Source organism: Falco naumanni, chromosome 15 (assembly GCF_017639655.2).
Source record: "Falco naumanni isolate bFalNau1 chromosome 15, bFalNau1.pat, whole genome shotgun sequence".
Classification (NCBI taxonomy): domain Eukaryota; kingdom Metazoa; phylum Chordata; class Aves; order Falconiformes; family Falconidae; genus Falco; species Falco naumanni.
Window position 1 is genome coordinate 22363719 of NC_054068.1, and position 15345 is coordinate 22379063.

At 52.8% G+C, this 15345-nt stretch overlaps 1 protein-coding gene across 1 annotated transcript in view; it reads right to left on the reverse strand.

Annotated features, from left to right (window-relative positions):
- Positions 1–15345, reverse strand: part of LOC121098021 (hydrocephalus-inducing protein-like) — a 46530-nt gene that overhangs the window by 393 nt on the left and 30792 nt on the right. Inside the window, exons 8-15 of the mRNA XM_040615550.1 lie at positions 9452–9551; positions 7806–7924; positions 5542–5765; positions 5215–5282; positions 3038–3273; positions 2121–2221; positions 747–882; positions 103–267 (exon numbers count right to left, since the gene is read on the reverse strand). Of these exons, the coding sequence (XP_040471484.1) occupies positions 103–267; positions 747–882; positions 2121–2221; positions 3038–3273; positions 5215–5282; positions 5542–5765; positions 7806–7924; positions 9452–9551 (1149 nt within the window). The remainder of the gene's footprint in view (positions 1–102; positions 268–746; positions 883–2120; positions 2222–3037; positions 3274–5214; positions 5283–5541; positions 5766–7805; positions 7925–9451; positions 9552–15345) is intronic.

Sequence of the window (15345 nt, forward strand, 5' to 3'; positions counted from 1 at the left end):
CCACATATTATGACCTTCTCCCTTTCCCTGGCAGAACCCCTGTACACTTTATGCCCCACCAAGATGAGTCACACAAAGGCACGCATCTCGCCTAGCACTCACCAGTGGGGATCTTTCATTCCCAAACACTGAGACACTAGCAGTAGTGTCCTGCCTTCCTATCGCCTGGGCTTCCAGCGTAAACGGGATCTCCACCGAGCTGTGAGGCTGGATAATCCCACATGGCACAGGGCTGGAGTACCACAGAGCAGCATCCTCCTTGTGCTCCTACAAGGGACAGAATCAAGGACAACTGTCAGAACTTGACAGAACCTCAGAATCTGAGGAAACTTCAAGCTCCTTAACATCTACTACAATGGAAATTCACCCACGTTTTTAAAAATCCCTAGGAGAAAGCAGAAAAGCCCAACACAAGGTGCAAGATTTATATGGGCCTAAGCAGCATCCTCACAGGGTCCAAAAGCTGCTGCACCCACAAACACCCACTCCGGTGCTGGTGGCCTCCTTGCAGACGCTTTTCACAACCCTCAAAGTTCTCCTGCATGAAAGCACCCCAAAGACTAGAACCAAAACCGCTTCCTGAAGAGTTCAAACCGCTCCTGAAGTTCATATTCAGGTAGCTTCCCGTTCTCTGCAAAACTTTACGTTTGAACACTAAACAGCAAGGTCTTCTCCAAACCCCCTTTTTTCCTAATAAACCCCTCGATAACGATGTTGGAGGGCAGGAGGCGAACGCGATGCCAGACCTGAGGAAGGACTGCATAGCAGCCTGGAAGATCGCTGTCGTTCACAAGGGTCAGCGTCTGCTCGTAAGGGAACTTCAGAAAGCACCGTCCGAATCTCAGAACAGGGCTGAGCACGTGCAGTGGAGGAATGACACATCTGGGTGAAGAGATGACCAAAGGGAATTAGAGACACTGAGAGACTGTAGAAGTTGTTCACTCCCCAAACAGCATGAAACAGACACAACGCATTTGTCTCTGCCAGATAGACATTTCCTACCCCTACGGCAATCGATCACCTCTAACTTCTTTTTACTCAACAGCCTCTTGTAAAGGAGGGGCAGCCCCAGACTCCCGTGGCAGAGGCTGCCCAGTGCCCTGCCCCAGTGCTCTCTCATCAAGCTCTGCCCCTCCTTTGCCCCAGGAGGCCGGCAAGGACCCTCCCACAGTCCCAGCAAGGCACGAGCTCTGCGGGAGCCTTCCCGCTGAGGATCAGCGCTCCCCAAAGCTCAAGGAAAACAAGACTCCAGCATCTCAGTAAAAGCAACTCCCTCCTCTCCCGTACCGCTCTCGCCCTGCCTGAAACCTCAGCCGCTTGCCCCCGCGATGGAGGGCACCAGCACCGCCTGCCTCTCGCACTGGGTGACCAGCCTCTCCCAGCTCCTGCAGCTGCCTGGGTCCTCCCCCCACCAGCCCACACGCTGACTCTTCCCATTCCCACTCGTTTTACAAAATTGCAGCCCAGGCACCGCCTGGCTGACTGCCTGGGAGAGGGAACAGCACCAGCGAACTGCGTCCCTCTCATCATTAAACTGGCACCCGCTGCGGCGCAACGCCATTGAGCGTGGCTGCAGCAAGAGCAGCTTTTGGCTTAAGTCTGGGAACGTTCATGCTCAAAAGAACCTGAGAAACCTGAGCTCACCTGCCACACCAAGGACGAGTTTCCCCTTTAGTTTCCCCCCACCAGTCCTGCCGTAAGCCCCTTTCCCATTTGCACACGCCTTCATTAACTGAGCCAGAACCCAGCTGCTCGCCGCCTTCCAAACAAATGCTGCATTTTGGGCCAACCCAGCACAAGCCCACCGCTTGCAGGGAGAAGCAGGGGCAGCCCTTTGCAGACTCGTTACTCCTCAAGTCCCAGACGACAGGCCAACGAGGAATATAAGCACTGTTGCCTTCAAAACAGAACAAGAAAGGCACGGCCCTGAGCACTGAGCACAGGTGCTTCTCAACACGGCCGCTGGCAAAGCACGGCTGTGCTCACAGCGAGCTGGGCAGAACCAGCTCACGAAGCACCATTTCTCCTTTGGGGCGGCAGCCAGCACACCCCACGCCAGGCAGCGTGCTGGGCCTGGCTACGCGGGGAAAGGTGGCCAGCTGCAAGGAAAGCGCCGGTACCTGGCTGTGAGAGGCAGCGCCAACACCTCCTGGCCAACACCACCCACGTCCAGCACCAGCGCCAGCTCGTATCGCCTCACCGTGTTGGAACACAGGGTGACCTGGTAGAGGAGAAGAGCAGCGTCAAATACTTCAGCACTCCCAGAAGCCACAAGCCACGCGTGGTGTCCTGCCCTTCTCCTTCCACGCTAAGGAAAGGGAGCGTTTTGCCTTCCTTCTGCTGCTGCTCCACGTGTGCACCACTGCCTTTCCCAGGAACAAAACTCTGCTGACAAACCCCACCTGTGAAATACACCTTGCACACCAGGGCACGTGTAAGCTAAATCAAAGCACAACTCATGGTCTACTCACCACTGTATTAAGGGACCAATTTTTCATCTCGACTACAATAGTGGGAACCCAGGGGAGATCTGTTGACTTTCCCAGAATGAGTTCAGCTTCACAGTGGGAAACTGAGGGCAAAACGTGGCCCAGCAAAAGCTGTGCAGTTTGTTCATGGCTGCTGGAGCTTTCTCAGCCCCTGTTGCAGTGAATGCAACTCATTCTGCTCAACAGGAGAGGAAAAATAAGACCGGGAAGAAAAGCAAACTGCTTTATGCAATGGCATCTCTCTTTTCAACAGCCACCTTCCGTCCTCACCCTTCCTCGGCCCCCTTCAAATCAAACAAATCGCTCTAAGCAGCTCAGAAACACACGCACGGCTTCTGTGCTTGACCACACGGTACATGATCCTTGGCTTACGACTCTGGAAACAAAACGCTGCTCCATCCCAGAGTCCCCCAGCTAACAAAAGCCTAACGCTAACGCCCATCTCTTACTCGGTTATGCCCAAAGCCAGCAGCGCTGCAGCCCTCGCGCGCGTCACTGACGCTGCAGCTCCACCTGTTGAAGCACGTATGGCCGGGCTCATCCCATACCTGGATATCCAGGGCTCCTTGGGAGCGGATGGTGCCTTTGCAAGGCATTATGGTAAATTCCATTGGCTTGATGTGATGTTGGGCTCCCTTCCTCCAGGACAGGCAAGCGTTGTCTGAAATCTGAGCAAAACTGGTGACGCTGCGCTGTCCCGAGCCATCGCCAGGAATGCGAAGGTTGAAAGTCACGGGCACCAAGGAGGTGTTAGTGAGGCGACACGACAGGGTGTGAGGAAAGCCTGGGAAGGTGAGACAAATATCAGTTAAGTCCCCAGTTACGCTGTGATTCCTGCTGCGACTCTCCTGTTAGGATAAAACCCTGCTTGGAGTTGAGCTCTTGTCAATGTGCACGGCAGGTAACTGAGAAGCTCAGGGAGGAGCGAGTTGTGACTGCAGTTGCCTTTTCTCTCAACAGCCAAGCTTGCTTCCTTGGCAATGGGCAGCAGTGTTGGTGCCAAAGAGCAGAAGTCTCTCTCTAACTCTAAGGAGCTCTCTCACCCGCCCCCAAATCAGCCCCAACTCTTTCTCACTGACAAGTGTGCATCCAGACAGAGCACTTATCCTGAGAATCCAGCCTGTAAAATTCCCCATTAACTCCATGAACATTCCCCCGATTTTCAATATACGAAAGTAGCAGATTGTTATTGAAGAGAAGCTACAGTAAGGAAAAGGAAGGACGACATTGGGCCCTACAACATGATGCACAGCACTCTGATGGAGCTTCTCTAGGCAGGATCCTTAAGGCAGCTCCTGTTTTGGGGCAACCAGACTGAGCACAGGATCACTCAGCCCACCCCACTGCAGGCAAACCTGACGCTTCCTTAGAAACGAGCAGGAACGCGTCTCACCTTACCTAACAAACGGGGACATCACATCCACGCTGCCTCTGATTACTGCCCGCAAAGCCTGACATCACTTTAGCTCTGACACTTGCTTTCCCTAATGGAAAACCAGTGATACAACCACACTGGGTGGCAGGGGATGTGCTGCAGAGGCAGGACACCAGCCTGCAGCTCGCTCTGGAGCGGACACCAGCTCTGCCAGAAGGAGACACCTCCCATGCCCTGCTTACCAAGCGTTATTTGAATACAGACAGGGAGGAAAACCACCTGCAGACACAGCAGATATTTCTCCATGCCCATCAGCAGTGAGCATTGCCCACCACCAGCAATTACTCCGGCCGGGGGGCAGGGGGGCACAGAAAGGACACGCACAGACTGCACAGCCCCAAATGGGACCAAAGTCGCCAGAGGCAGACAACAGTCAGCAGCACAGTTACAAGAAGTAAAAATACAATAGCTGCCTTCAGCTGAAAAGGCCTTGTTAATGAAATCAGATTAAGTAGGATGAATCTCCTATTACACAACCGTATTCCTGCCCGGTGCGTTTCTTGTGGGTTTATTTATTCAAAAAGAAACACAGCAGTGGCAGAGCGGTGATGCAGGGAGAGGGGGAAGTGGCTGGGGAAGGTAATGAGCTTTCTTAAAAAGCCCACAAACATCATGAAAACACAGAGGCATCCAGGGCGCAGAATGATAACGGCCCTTCAATCAATCCACAATTGATTTCACATTTAAGCTTTAGATCGTCTCAGTAAGAAGCCTTTTGTGAGACTTGAGATGGAGAATCAGAATCTGCATTTCAATGGAGAGGCTGGGGCTCAGCCACCCGCTCCGTCAGCGCTTCAGCTGGGGAAGGAGAAGGAGCCCACATCTCTGGGGACATCAGTGCCCAACGCAGAGCTACTGCCTGGGCTTATTACTGGGCAGGTGATAACGAGGAGCCCTCACGGCACAAATCAACATCTCACACTAAAGGTCAAGTGGGGTAAGCATTCGCCCTGAGCAGCCACAGGCTAGCGTGTGGCTCAAACGCCCTTCTCCTTCAGCCCCAACCCCTGGGCCCTTCTGGGACAAGGGCTTTCACCATCATTCTGCCGCCAAGGATTGGCAGGCTGGGGCTGAGCAGGCTCTGAGGGCACCAGAAAAATACTGGCTTGCTGTTCCTTTGGCCCTATTTGCTCTCACAACAGCAAAACACCACCTGAGCAAGCGCCAGCCCTGCTTTTAACACCCTGAAGGCTGCTGTGGAGGAACACAAGCGACAGACGCTCTTCAAGTGCTTCATTTCAGTAAGGCACAGACCTCCCGACCTGCGGTCCAAGCCCAGGGCACACTCACCAAAGGAGACATCGCCGAAGTGGAGGGAAGGTTCATTGAAATGGAGAGTCGGTCCGCTGACACAGCCCCTGTAAGGACAAAGGCAGAGGAGGAACTGGCTTGGCTAAAAAAGAACTGCAAAGCATTCAGCTTTTGTTACCACCGGGACAGATAAAAACTAGTCTCAGCACCACAGTGGGTTTCAAACCAACCCGTCACCCTCATGCTCGACTAGGACATTAGACAACACCCTTTTTTCTCCGCTCCATCACCAAATGAGGTAGGTGGGAGATGATTACCCAGAGATGGCTACAGATGTGCCCACCAGGCTCCTAGAACCCTCCTCACCTGACAGTCAAGGTCACAGGCTCAGGGGATCCACCCACACTGAACCCGAGTTCTTCTGTGAACGGCCCCAGGATGGTGGAACTGAAGGAGATCCGGAGGACTTGGAGGCCATCTGGTGAAATGATGCCCTCCTGGGGGTGGAAGGAGAAGCAGGAGCCCAGAGCCGTCGCTGGAGGGACCAAGCTGAAGGGGGCATCGATGACTCCTTTGTTAAACAGGATCGCCTGCAGCAGCAAGAAATCAAAATGGAAATACATGAGGAATCTTCCTTCCTTACAGAAGGCTGATTTCTTCTCTAATTAGACATCTATAAAAGGCAGAAGATGCTGCGTGTTGCTGCTTGGCTGAAGCTAAAGAACACGCAACGGGACAGGTTCTTCCTTTGGGCTTTTGCATGCAGAACAGCGATAACTTCACAGAAACGGAGTCACCATGGTCTTACACAGAGCAGTCCGCTTGGACTTGCAGTGCAGAGGACGTGCTCAGCATCACCAAGGCGATGCAGACCTGCCCCAAAGAGCAGCAAAGGGCGGTCGCAGCATTACTAGCACATCGCCACCTCACTGCTTCTGCTCCAGACGAGCCCAGTCCCGCCGAGGGCAAAACACATTCAGCTCCCATTGCTGCCAACAAGCTTATTTGATGTCAAAAATACCTCAGGACAGCCCTATAACCAGCTTCAGCAGCACTCCCCGACTCTGCTAGGGTACGTCACTGAGGCTCGTTTTATTCTTTTCTTTCATCCGAGAGTCTCTCTGTCTTTGCTCAACCAGACATGTCAAGAAAGGGTGAGTGAGGTGCATAACAGCTCCACCTAGTCTAAAAAAATTCTCTTTCACAAATATTCACAGCCATTATCTGCTAATTTACCATTATTTACTGTTCCAACAAGCTCCACAATCCTGCGGCGCTTGGTGAGATTCAGCTCTCTCCACATTCAGCCAGGAGCGCCCACACCTGCCTGTGAGTGCCAGCACGCTGTCGGTCACCAGACCTACCCAAAGCAAAGCTCTACAGTTTCCGATGGCTGCAGGTGACATCCTGCCATTTCTGTGCACTCATCTACCTGCTCTGGAGGTTTTTTCCCTAATTTCTGTCCCTGCAAAACCTGTCAGAAAAACTGAGACAGAAGCAGACATACAGCCCTTATTTTCCAGTTTTGCAGCTGCTGTTGACAACATGCACCTATTCCAGCTCTGCACTGGTAACTGGAAAACTACTCATGTGTTTTACACCTTAGTTACAAATTGTACTTAAGAGATCCTACACTGAGGTTTACCTCCAGTCTGGCTGCTCAATACAGCACCTACAGTATCATCTACTTATTCACATTTTCTCAAGTAATGGAAAAAAAATAATTTATATAAATAGACTCCATAAAGTATCAGCATTAAAAATGCATAGAGTGCACAATATTTTGGTAAGAAAACCCCTTAACATGTCCTTCCCTGCCACAGTCAAGCTTTTGAAAGTGTCTCGCAAGACGTATTGCCTCATTTTCTACCTCTTTCAGTTGCTGTATTTTTTGGGAAGGTTGGATTTTTAGTTTTTTTGGGGTGTTTTGGGTTTTTTTTTTGTTTTATTGTTTTGGGTTTTGGTTGTTTTTTTTTTTTACAGAAAACTTGCCACCACGGGTGGGGGGACGGAAACATGTAGAAAGCTCCTCTGCTTCATTTCCAGAACTGCTCTGCTCTGTTCATAGAGCCAGAGGGGCACCAGGTCTGAAGGGTGGCAGGAGGCTGCTCAGCAGGGACAGCGCTCCCGGTGCCTGCGCGGGCAGCTCTGCGCGGGGAGCCTGGCCGGCTTCCCTCCGGCGCCAGGAGCCAGCAGGATGCACTTCACGGAAAGGTGTTTGCAACGGACTCGAGTTGGAACACAACACGTTTGTTCCAGCTGCTTTTTAACCGCCAGGGTACCAGGGTGCAGTGCATCTAGGGCTGAAACAAAAGCCTCTGGATCCCGACCTTTTTGACCCGGTGCTGCTTTCATGTGTCAAGGGCTGGTTTTTCTGCACGAAGCCTCCTAGCTGGTCTCAAAGGGAGGTTGCCAAAAAGCAGGGATTGGGGCTTTGGGAACAACAGACACACCCTTCAGACCCCATCAAAACTATCCAGATTCCACAAAACCTCCCACATTTCACTCACGTCAAATATTCCATGCTCACGACTGCCGGCGTTGCCAGAAATCCCACAGGCCCACAAAGCTCACCGCTGCCCCAGGAGCCATCAGGATCCACCCCAACCCCGGAAAACCCCACTGCTCACCTCATAGCTCTGGGCTGATCCAACAAAAACCTTCCCGATGTCCAGCTGGTCAAAGCTGAAGCGCAGCTGGGGCCCTACGCCGCTCCCTTTGATGCGCAGGGGCAGCCTGGTCTCACGGCCTGGGGAGAGATCGCCATGTCAGTACGGAATTCCTGCTGTTCGCCTGGATTTTCCAGGCAGCCTTGGAGTCAGTCCCTGACTCCGGGCTGGGTGGCACCAGCACTAGATGCTCCGCGAGAAGATACAGGACCCCTCTCTTCCCTCAGGAGATATACTTTGGGGCTGGCTTCTCATTTCTAACCGAGTCCTTGGGCTGCTTTATAACTTAGCAATCACTTTGCACCCTGAAGAAGATATGCTGCGCATAAAAGACGATTTCGGAATTCCTTCCCATGCACTTAGACAAGCTTTGAAATCCGTTCAGTGAAGGCACAAAGCTCACAAAACAGAACCAAAGATAAAAACCTGCTGTCTGTATCGCTGCCATCAGAGACGACCGCACAGGAGCTGAGAAGGAAGAGCCCAAGCACGGCCCAGCAGCCGGCTGACAGCCGCACCCCAGCAGCCGGCGGAACCCTGCGCAGTTACCGTATCAATAAAAAGCTGTTTCCTGGCCTTTGCATCCGCCAGCTTGGAGCAGTAAGGAAGGGATCAAAGCAGCTGGGTTAGTGATCTCAGCACCCTCCAGAATGGGAGCCTGGCTGCTGGGGACCACGGGCCTCGCACCTCCTTCCTCTGAGATGGGGAAAATCATTTCCCTGGATGGAAACCTGACAGGGACCTCCCGCTCTTGAAAACCACCTCAAGCAGCACCACACGGACGGAGAGGAAGGACAAGGTAACCCGAACCACGGAGCTTGCTGCAAGCATTCCCTGCCCCGTGCCAGCACAGCAAGGCCATCACCTCTGTAAGGGCAAAGGCAGCGTAACTCGGTGGGTCAGTGATAACCGCTGCCAGCAAAAGACGTGACAGCACTTCTGTCAGCCAGGAGGAGCATAAAGCTTGTCTAGCAGACTGCTCGCCCCGTGCTTCCTGGGCAGGGAGCTCACCCTGCTGCGGGCAGCGAGCCCTGTACAACACTACGCAGATGCAGCACGGACTTCGAGCCACGAGGTGACGGGTCCCACGCAGGGAGAGCGGCACACGCCTGGTACTTTCACAGACACCCTGCGCTCAGCGGGGCTCAGCCACCTACGGTCTGGCAGCGCCTGGAGAGCGGGAGGTGACCCAGGGGCAGGGAGCACGTTTCACTCAGCTCCTACCGCCTCAGGAGCCTGGCAGTGCATCCATGGATCCAAGGCTCAGCTTGCAGGTCTACAGGGGCTTAGTGCTCGTCCACCAAAGCTCTTCTGCGGCGCAGCTCTCTGGCCTTTACAAACACCTTGCAGCAGAGCAAATGCCTGCTAGGAAAGCTTATCCCCTCGCTGCTTTGGCTGCTCTAGAGCCATCAGTGGTCAGAGCCAGGCATCCCAAGCCCTGGCTCTGCACAGACCAGCTGGAAGCCACAGGGACAGCAGGAAGGTGCCGGCGCTGCCCTGCTGACCACCGGCCCTTCCTAGCAAGCCCACGGGGACCAAGTGGGCTGGAGGAGTATTTGTGCCCTGCCTTTGCGGTGGGTGGCAGGAGGAGGAGAAAGGAGCCGTACCTGAGATGTCACAGTAGACTGTTTGTTGATAGACTCGGGCTTCTCGGGGTTTGAAGATCACCTTAATTTCAATTGAAGAATTTGGCCAGACATCTCCCTCCTAAAACAGAAGCAGACAACAAACCATTTATCCTCAAACATTACATTTCTTGCTTTCAACCACAGCCCTGTAAGCCTTTATTTAGAGCATCAATGAAGAGCAAGAAGCAAACAGCACTTACCCAGATTTGTAAGACTTTGGAAGCAGCTGCAAAAAATGTCAGTCCCTTACCTTTACTAGCACCTGGTAAAGGCTTTTTTTGTTTTTTTCCCCTTAATTAGGGTTCTAATAAAGGAACCAAACTGGCTGGCTTCAGCAAATCAAGCAATTCTTCAGAAGTACCAGCTGATCTAAGCACAAGGCACCTTTTTCCTCCAACCCTTCCCTTGCATCCCTGTCTCCCTGTGGCCATGGGAATGTTTTACCAAGATCAGAAGAGAGTCAGCAAGTCAAAAGGATTTTTCCATTCTTCGTTACAAACGTGCTGCCTCTTATACCCTCAACCTGTACGTGCATGTAACTCTTCAATGGATTCTGGTGAGTCAGGGCACTCGGCACCAAGCAGAACAAGCCCTCCTGCCTGGGGAGCAGTGAAGACCAGGCTCCTCCTGCCCTGTGGCACCAGCACTGAGCCAGCTTGCAGGCTCCTCCAGCTGATGGATGACCTGAGAAGGGAGCTGAGAGTCAGAGGCAGCCCGGTTCTCTCTGCAAGGCACATACATCCCTGTTTCCCTGAACACAGGCTCAAACAAGAAGAGATGGCATTTGCTTACAGCTCCACACCTACTGCAACCAGCAAGCTCTTTTCCTTGCCAGGCTCTTGCTCCAGGATTTAAGTCTGGCCCATGGTACCAGCGTGTAGGCAACTGCTGCTTCCTCAGGGTCTTCATTCTCTCCCCCTCTCTCAGAGTCCTGGCACTGGTGCTCAGTCCCAGGGAGCCTCGTCATGTGTTTTCAGAGACATCCCTGGCTTCTAAAGGCTCTTGCTTCTTGCGACTGCTTTCAACAAGGCACCACTGACATCCCCTCAGTCCCCAGCACTAAAAATGTTTCTTCATCCATTTTTTGGCATAAATATATGCATCTCTGACAACCGTAATAATATTTTAAAGCAATGAAAAAGATTAGCTTATAGAAGACCACAAAAAGAACAGTTATTTTTCTATGCTCAAAGCTTGATACTGCTTGCTGCTGGGTATCTCCGTACTTTGTCCAGAAGAATCTTGAACTGACTGGAGCCTCCAGCACTGCTGCATCATAAATATTAAACAACTATAATACTTCCCATCAACTTAGCACATAGAGCTCAGAGGCCAGCCCCCACAAAAATTAAAGAGCTATGACATGCTGAGTTACTGGGCTGCAGCTACAATGATTCCCTAATGCACAGCCTGCTCAGAGGGAAGAACAGGTAGAGAGAACCGTTTCCAACTCCAACAAACCAAGCATAAGAACAGAGAAGAAAGAATAAAGTCACCTGGATTTTTCTCAAAACCTAGAGAAAACACTTTGCCAGATCAAACGGACTTTGTGTTTCTACCCAGCAAGCAACTGGAGGAAGATGAAGCATTACTATATGATAACACACTCGCTTGAGGAAGCAAACTGGGGACACCAGCCTGCAACCCACAGCCAGCGTACGAGACAGCAGATCCCTCGGGTCCTGCTGGGATGCTGCACAGACTCAAAAGCATCCAGAGAGTAATCTTGAATTTACAGGAATAAAAGCCTTTGGGGTGCTGCTCCGAACAACATAAGCTCTGCTACGACACCTGGAGCTTGCCTAAGCCGAGCCACTGAGAAGAAACACTCAGATGACAGATTTCCCTGGCTTGGCTAATTAAGAGTCTAATAACTCACCAGCGCTCCTCACCCAGCTGCTCGCTGTATGTTTAACAGACTGAATTCAGTGGTCTCACCCTGGGCAGGCAGTCCCTGGGGAGGGGGGGTGCATTAGGCAGCTGCTTGCATTTGCTTCCAGCCTGACAGCTGTAGCTGAACACACACCCCGGCTCACCGGCGTTCTGCGCTCCTCCTTAAAGGGCGCTGCGTGGGCTGAGCTGCCCGGTGGTGCCCTTAGATCCTCCAGCTGCCGGGGTCCTCTGCCCAGAGAGCTGCTGACAGCCCTCGCTCGGCTCCTGCGTGACAAACTGTGCCTTGCCAGGCTTACCAGCACCACCCGCCACACAAACCATCGCTGCTGCTGTGCTGAGGAAGGACGTTAATGAAATGCTGAGAGTAGTGACGATGCTTGAGGTCTTCATCTTAGAGGGGCACCGAGCGGGGAAGGAGAGCGCATCCTGAGCCTTCAAACCAAATCTCTCCTTCCACTGGGGCCAGAAAACAAGCTCCTGGCAGCCTAAGGCAGCAGTATCAGTCTTTCAGGTCAACTATCTAACAAAGTACTCTCTTGCTGCTCGTTTCTGCTGGATCACAAGCCAGTGGTACTCACTGGTCTATTTTATGTGCCGCCATCAGATATATTGGCCCTGTGGACGCTTCGGGGCAGTTTGGTTATTACTCAGCGGCTGACAGAGGCAATACATCTCCCGTTAATGGAAGCAAGCGTAACACAATTCATAAGCAAAAATGAAGCTAAGCAGGAAAGGAAGAAAATTAAAAAGAACCATTGGCCTGATGAATATGTATCTGCTAACAACAGCACGCTTTTCCAGCTGAGTGAGTTTAGCTGACTTTGGGATTCGATGAACTCCAAGGCCAGCACATCTGTGACAGAAATACAGCCGACACTGTGGTCTTACCCCCACTTTTCTGGAGCACAGTAACAGCAATACATCGTGGAGCAGGGATAGGGACAGACTTGACAAGGCAGGGAACCTTGGGAGGTGGTGCAGAGCCAGAAGGCAGGGATAAGAGCGGGAGGTGACAAACAGCCCACGCCTGATGCTGGTGACAGCTCTGTCTTGCTACAAGCTGCACCCCCATCGCCTGCCCTGCTCTAGTCACTGCCAGTCGAGCTTTGGGTGAACAGGAGGACTAGGACGGCAAACTTCCCCGCTCCCCCACGAAGCTCTGGCAGCCAGACAGGCTGATACTTGGTGTGCCCAAGCCCCTGATGTGACATGCACAGCAACGATCCCGACTGCAGCAGTGAATACACCCGGCGAGACCTTGCAATGACAGCAGGGAGGGGGGAATAGAGAACTTCATAAAAAAATCAGTATTTCCATAAATTACACTTCCCTGTTTTACCGCATACAGTAACGGAGGCACAGCAAGGCTCTGACCCACCGTGGAGTCCACCCAGGCTCCTGCGGTACTTCCAGTGCTCCTCTCAGGGCAGCAAAAGCCTTCCAGGAGCTCCTTGGGGGTAGGGCAGCACTCTGGGGTCCAGTTTCTCCAAGGAGGTCCCAGCATACAGAAGGAATAAGGGCTGAATCTTCAAGGCCTGAATGCCCAAAGTGCTCAGGAGAGAGGCAGGAGGATTCACACTTACAAACTGGATACACCTAGCCTGGATCATCCACCGGGAACCTCAGGCTACAAAGCCTGCATTCCCCTTGAATGCAGAAGCTGGACATCCCAGGTTCTCCACCAACCTGGGACATCCGACTCCTGCGTCAAAGGCAGGCAACGAGGATACTCCTCCTCCCCAGAGGAACCTGGACACCTTTGGTAGCCCTCACACCACACCACGGGTGGGCCAGCCCCGGCAGCGCATGGCTACGTGCTATCTCATAGCCCAGAGAGCAGCCTCTGTCCAAGCCCTGGGCTCTCTGCAGACACTGAGCCCGAGGCCAAGAGCTGCCCCAGGGAGCAATCCCTTCCAGTCTTTGCAGCTTCATCCACCTGGTTGGGGACAGCAATGCCCACACTTACCCTGTTCTCAGGTGACAACTCCTCTTGCCGCAGAACTGCCTTAGGCAATCAAGTCTGCTTCAGCAGCCTTTCTCTCCCCAAGCTGGGACCTGTCCCCATGAAACCCCTGTCCCCAGCAGTCCCTACGCATCTAATGGACACCATAAGATGGACCCTGGCAGAGCCAGCAGTGATGTCCTGCCTGCCGCTGGGTGCCAGGGCTTATGCCCAGCAGGACATTTCTGGAAAGAAAACCAAGCCTGCCTTCAGCTTTGCAGAAGACATCTGTAAACCAGCTCACAAACAAAGGCAAGGTCCTGTCGGAGCTGGTTACCCCGGCCAGGGCTCACTGTCCAAGACTCCCTCTGCTTGCAGCAGGCAAGCAGGCACAACAGGCAGGAGAGCACTATCAGGGCTTTGCAATCTGCTCTGCCTGCCTGCGGGTCACCACATGGGATATGAGACATGGCCCATGACACAAAGCCCGAGTTGTCCTGGCCTCCTCCCGTTCCTGCATCACTGCTGCTGTCAGAAGGAGAACCGGAGCTAGGTCAGCGCCCACATGGCATTTGTCTGACACCAGAATGTGATCCTGGCTCAAGATAACCCAAACCACCCAAGATAACTCCACGTGGCACAGAGGAGTCGCTACCAGGCAATGACAGGACAGTGATGACTTGTCAAGGTGAGAGCAATAGAAAAAAATCCTCGTCCTCCCTTTCCTCTGGTTTCCATTTCCAAGGAGTCAGCTCCCACGTGTCTAGACTGTGACTTACAGCTAAGCTGTGGTGGGGAAGGTGCAGCAAAAATCAAGGACTTTGGCCATTGGTAGCCACCTGGGCTTCTACCACAGCTGCTTCTGCTGACATACCATGTGTCTTTGCAAAAATAAATCAAATCGGAGACATGCTCAGAAAGCCAGACTTACACAACAGCTTGTTTCCCACAGGCTTGGATGGCTGCTCAGAATGTTCATGGTCGCATGCTAATTCCAAAATCACTGCCTCCTCTTTTCTGTTACTATTTTCATCCACAAGTTAACCCCATACAGGCTGAAATAACCTGCTGCAGCTTCCACAGAGAGCAACACCTGGCAGCTACCGGCCCGCTTACACAGCAAAGCTGCTGCACAAACCCTGCAAAGCCACCCTGCCCAGAGAGCCTTTCCAAGGCTATCATCCCTCCAGCACCCTTCCAGTCCCTCTGGAAACCTCCAGCCACTTGTTCCAAAGGTTTGATTGTTTCTATAGGGTGCTCCCAGGGTGATAGGTGGGAAGAGCAGCAGCCGCTTTTGGCCAGAAGGTCCGAGGCAGCGAGGTCCAGGCTCTGGCGGGGCCCCTCCAGCAGATTTACACGGCGCTGCCAGAAGGGGCCTGCCCAAGCTAAAAGTTACGGGGCTGTCACCGGGGAGAAGGTTGTGGAAGTCGGCGGCAGTGCATTCTTAGATTTTACACTTGATAAAGAGGAAAAAATACTAACATTTGATGTGAAGACACCCATATGCTGAGGGGGAAGACAGACACGAGCAAAACTCTGAATGTGAAACTCATTGTTCCATAGATCATGGAATTAATGGGAATCAGAAGATTGATAATGCTGGACAGGACAGAAGGGGAGAGGCTCCTGCAGTAGCCCACTTACGCTCAGTCCTAGAGCAAACTATAACATCAACACAGCCATTTAGGAAAGGTTTCCACTCAAGGCTTGAGGCCAGGCTACACTCTGGCTCCGTACAGCGCTACACGGAGCACCAGGACTCAGTGGGCAGCCAGGCTGCTGGACCTCACCCTAATGCACTTCAGGAGCCCAAGAGCAGGTTAAGCTCGTTATGGAGGTATAGTCGGCTGTACTGGAGCAGGAGCCCTGGGACACGCTCCAAAACCGGCTGACACACTGCAGGATGCTCTTCATGTTCAGCTGATCAGCTCCCACTCCCTGCTACAGCCCTGCTGCTCCGACACAGGCTCTTGGTCACATCACACTGCTCGCAGCTGCGGCGGTGTGAAACTGCAGCTGTGCTGACATGGGGGGCTCT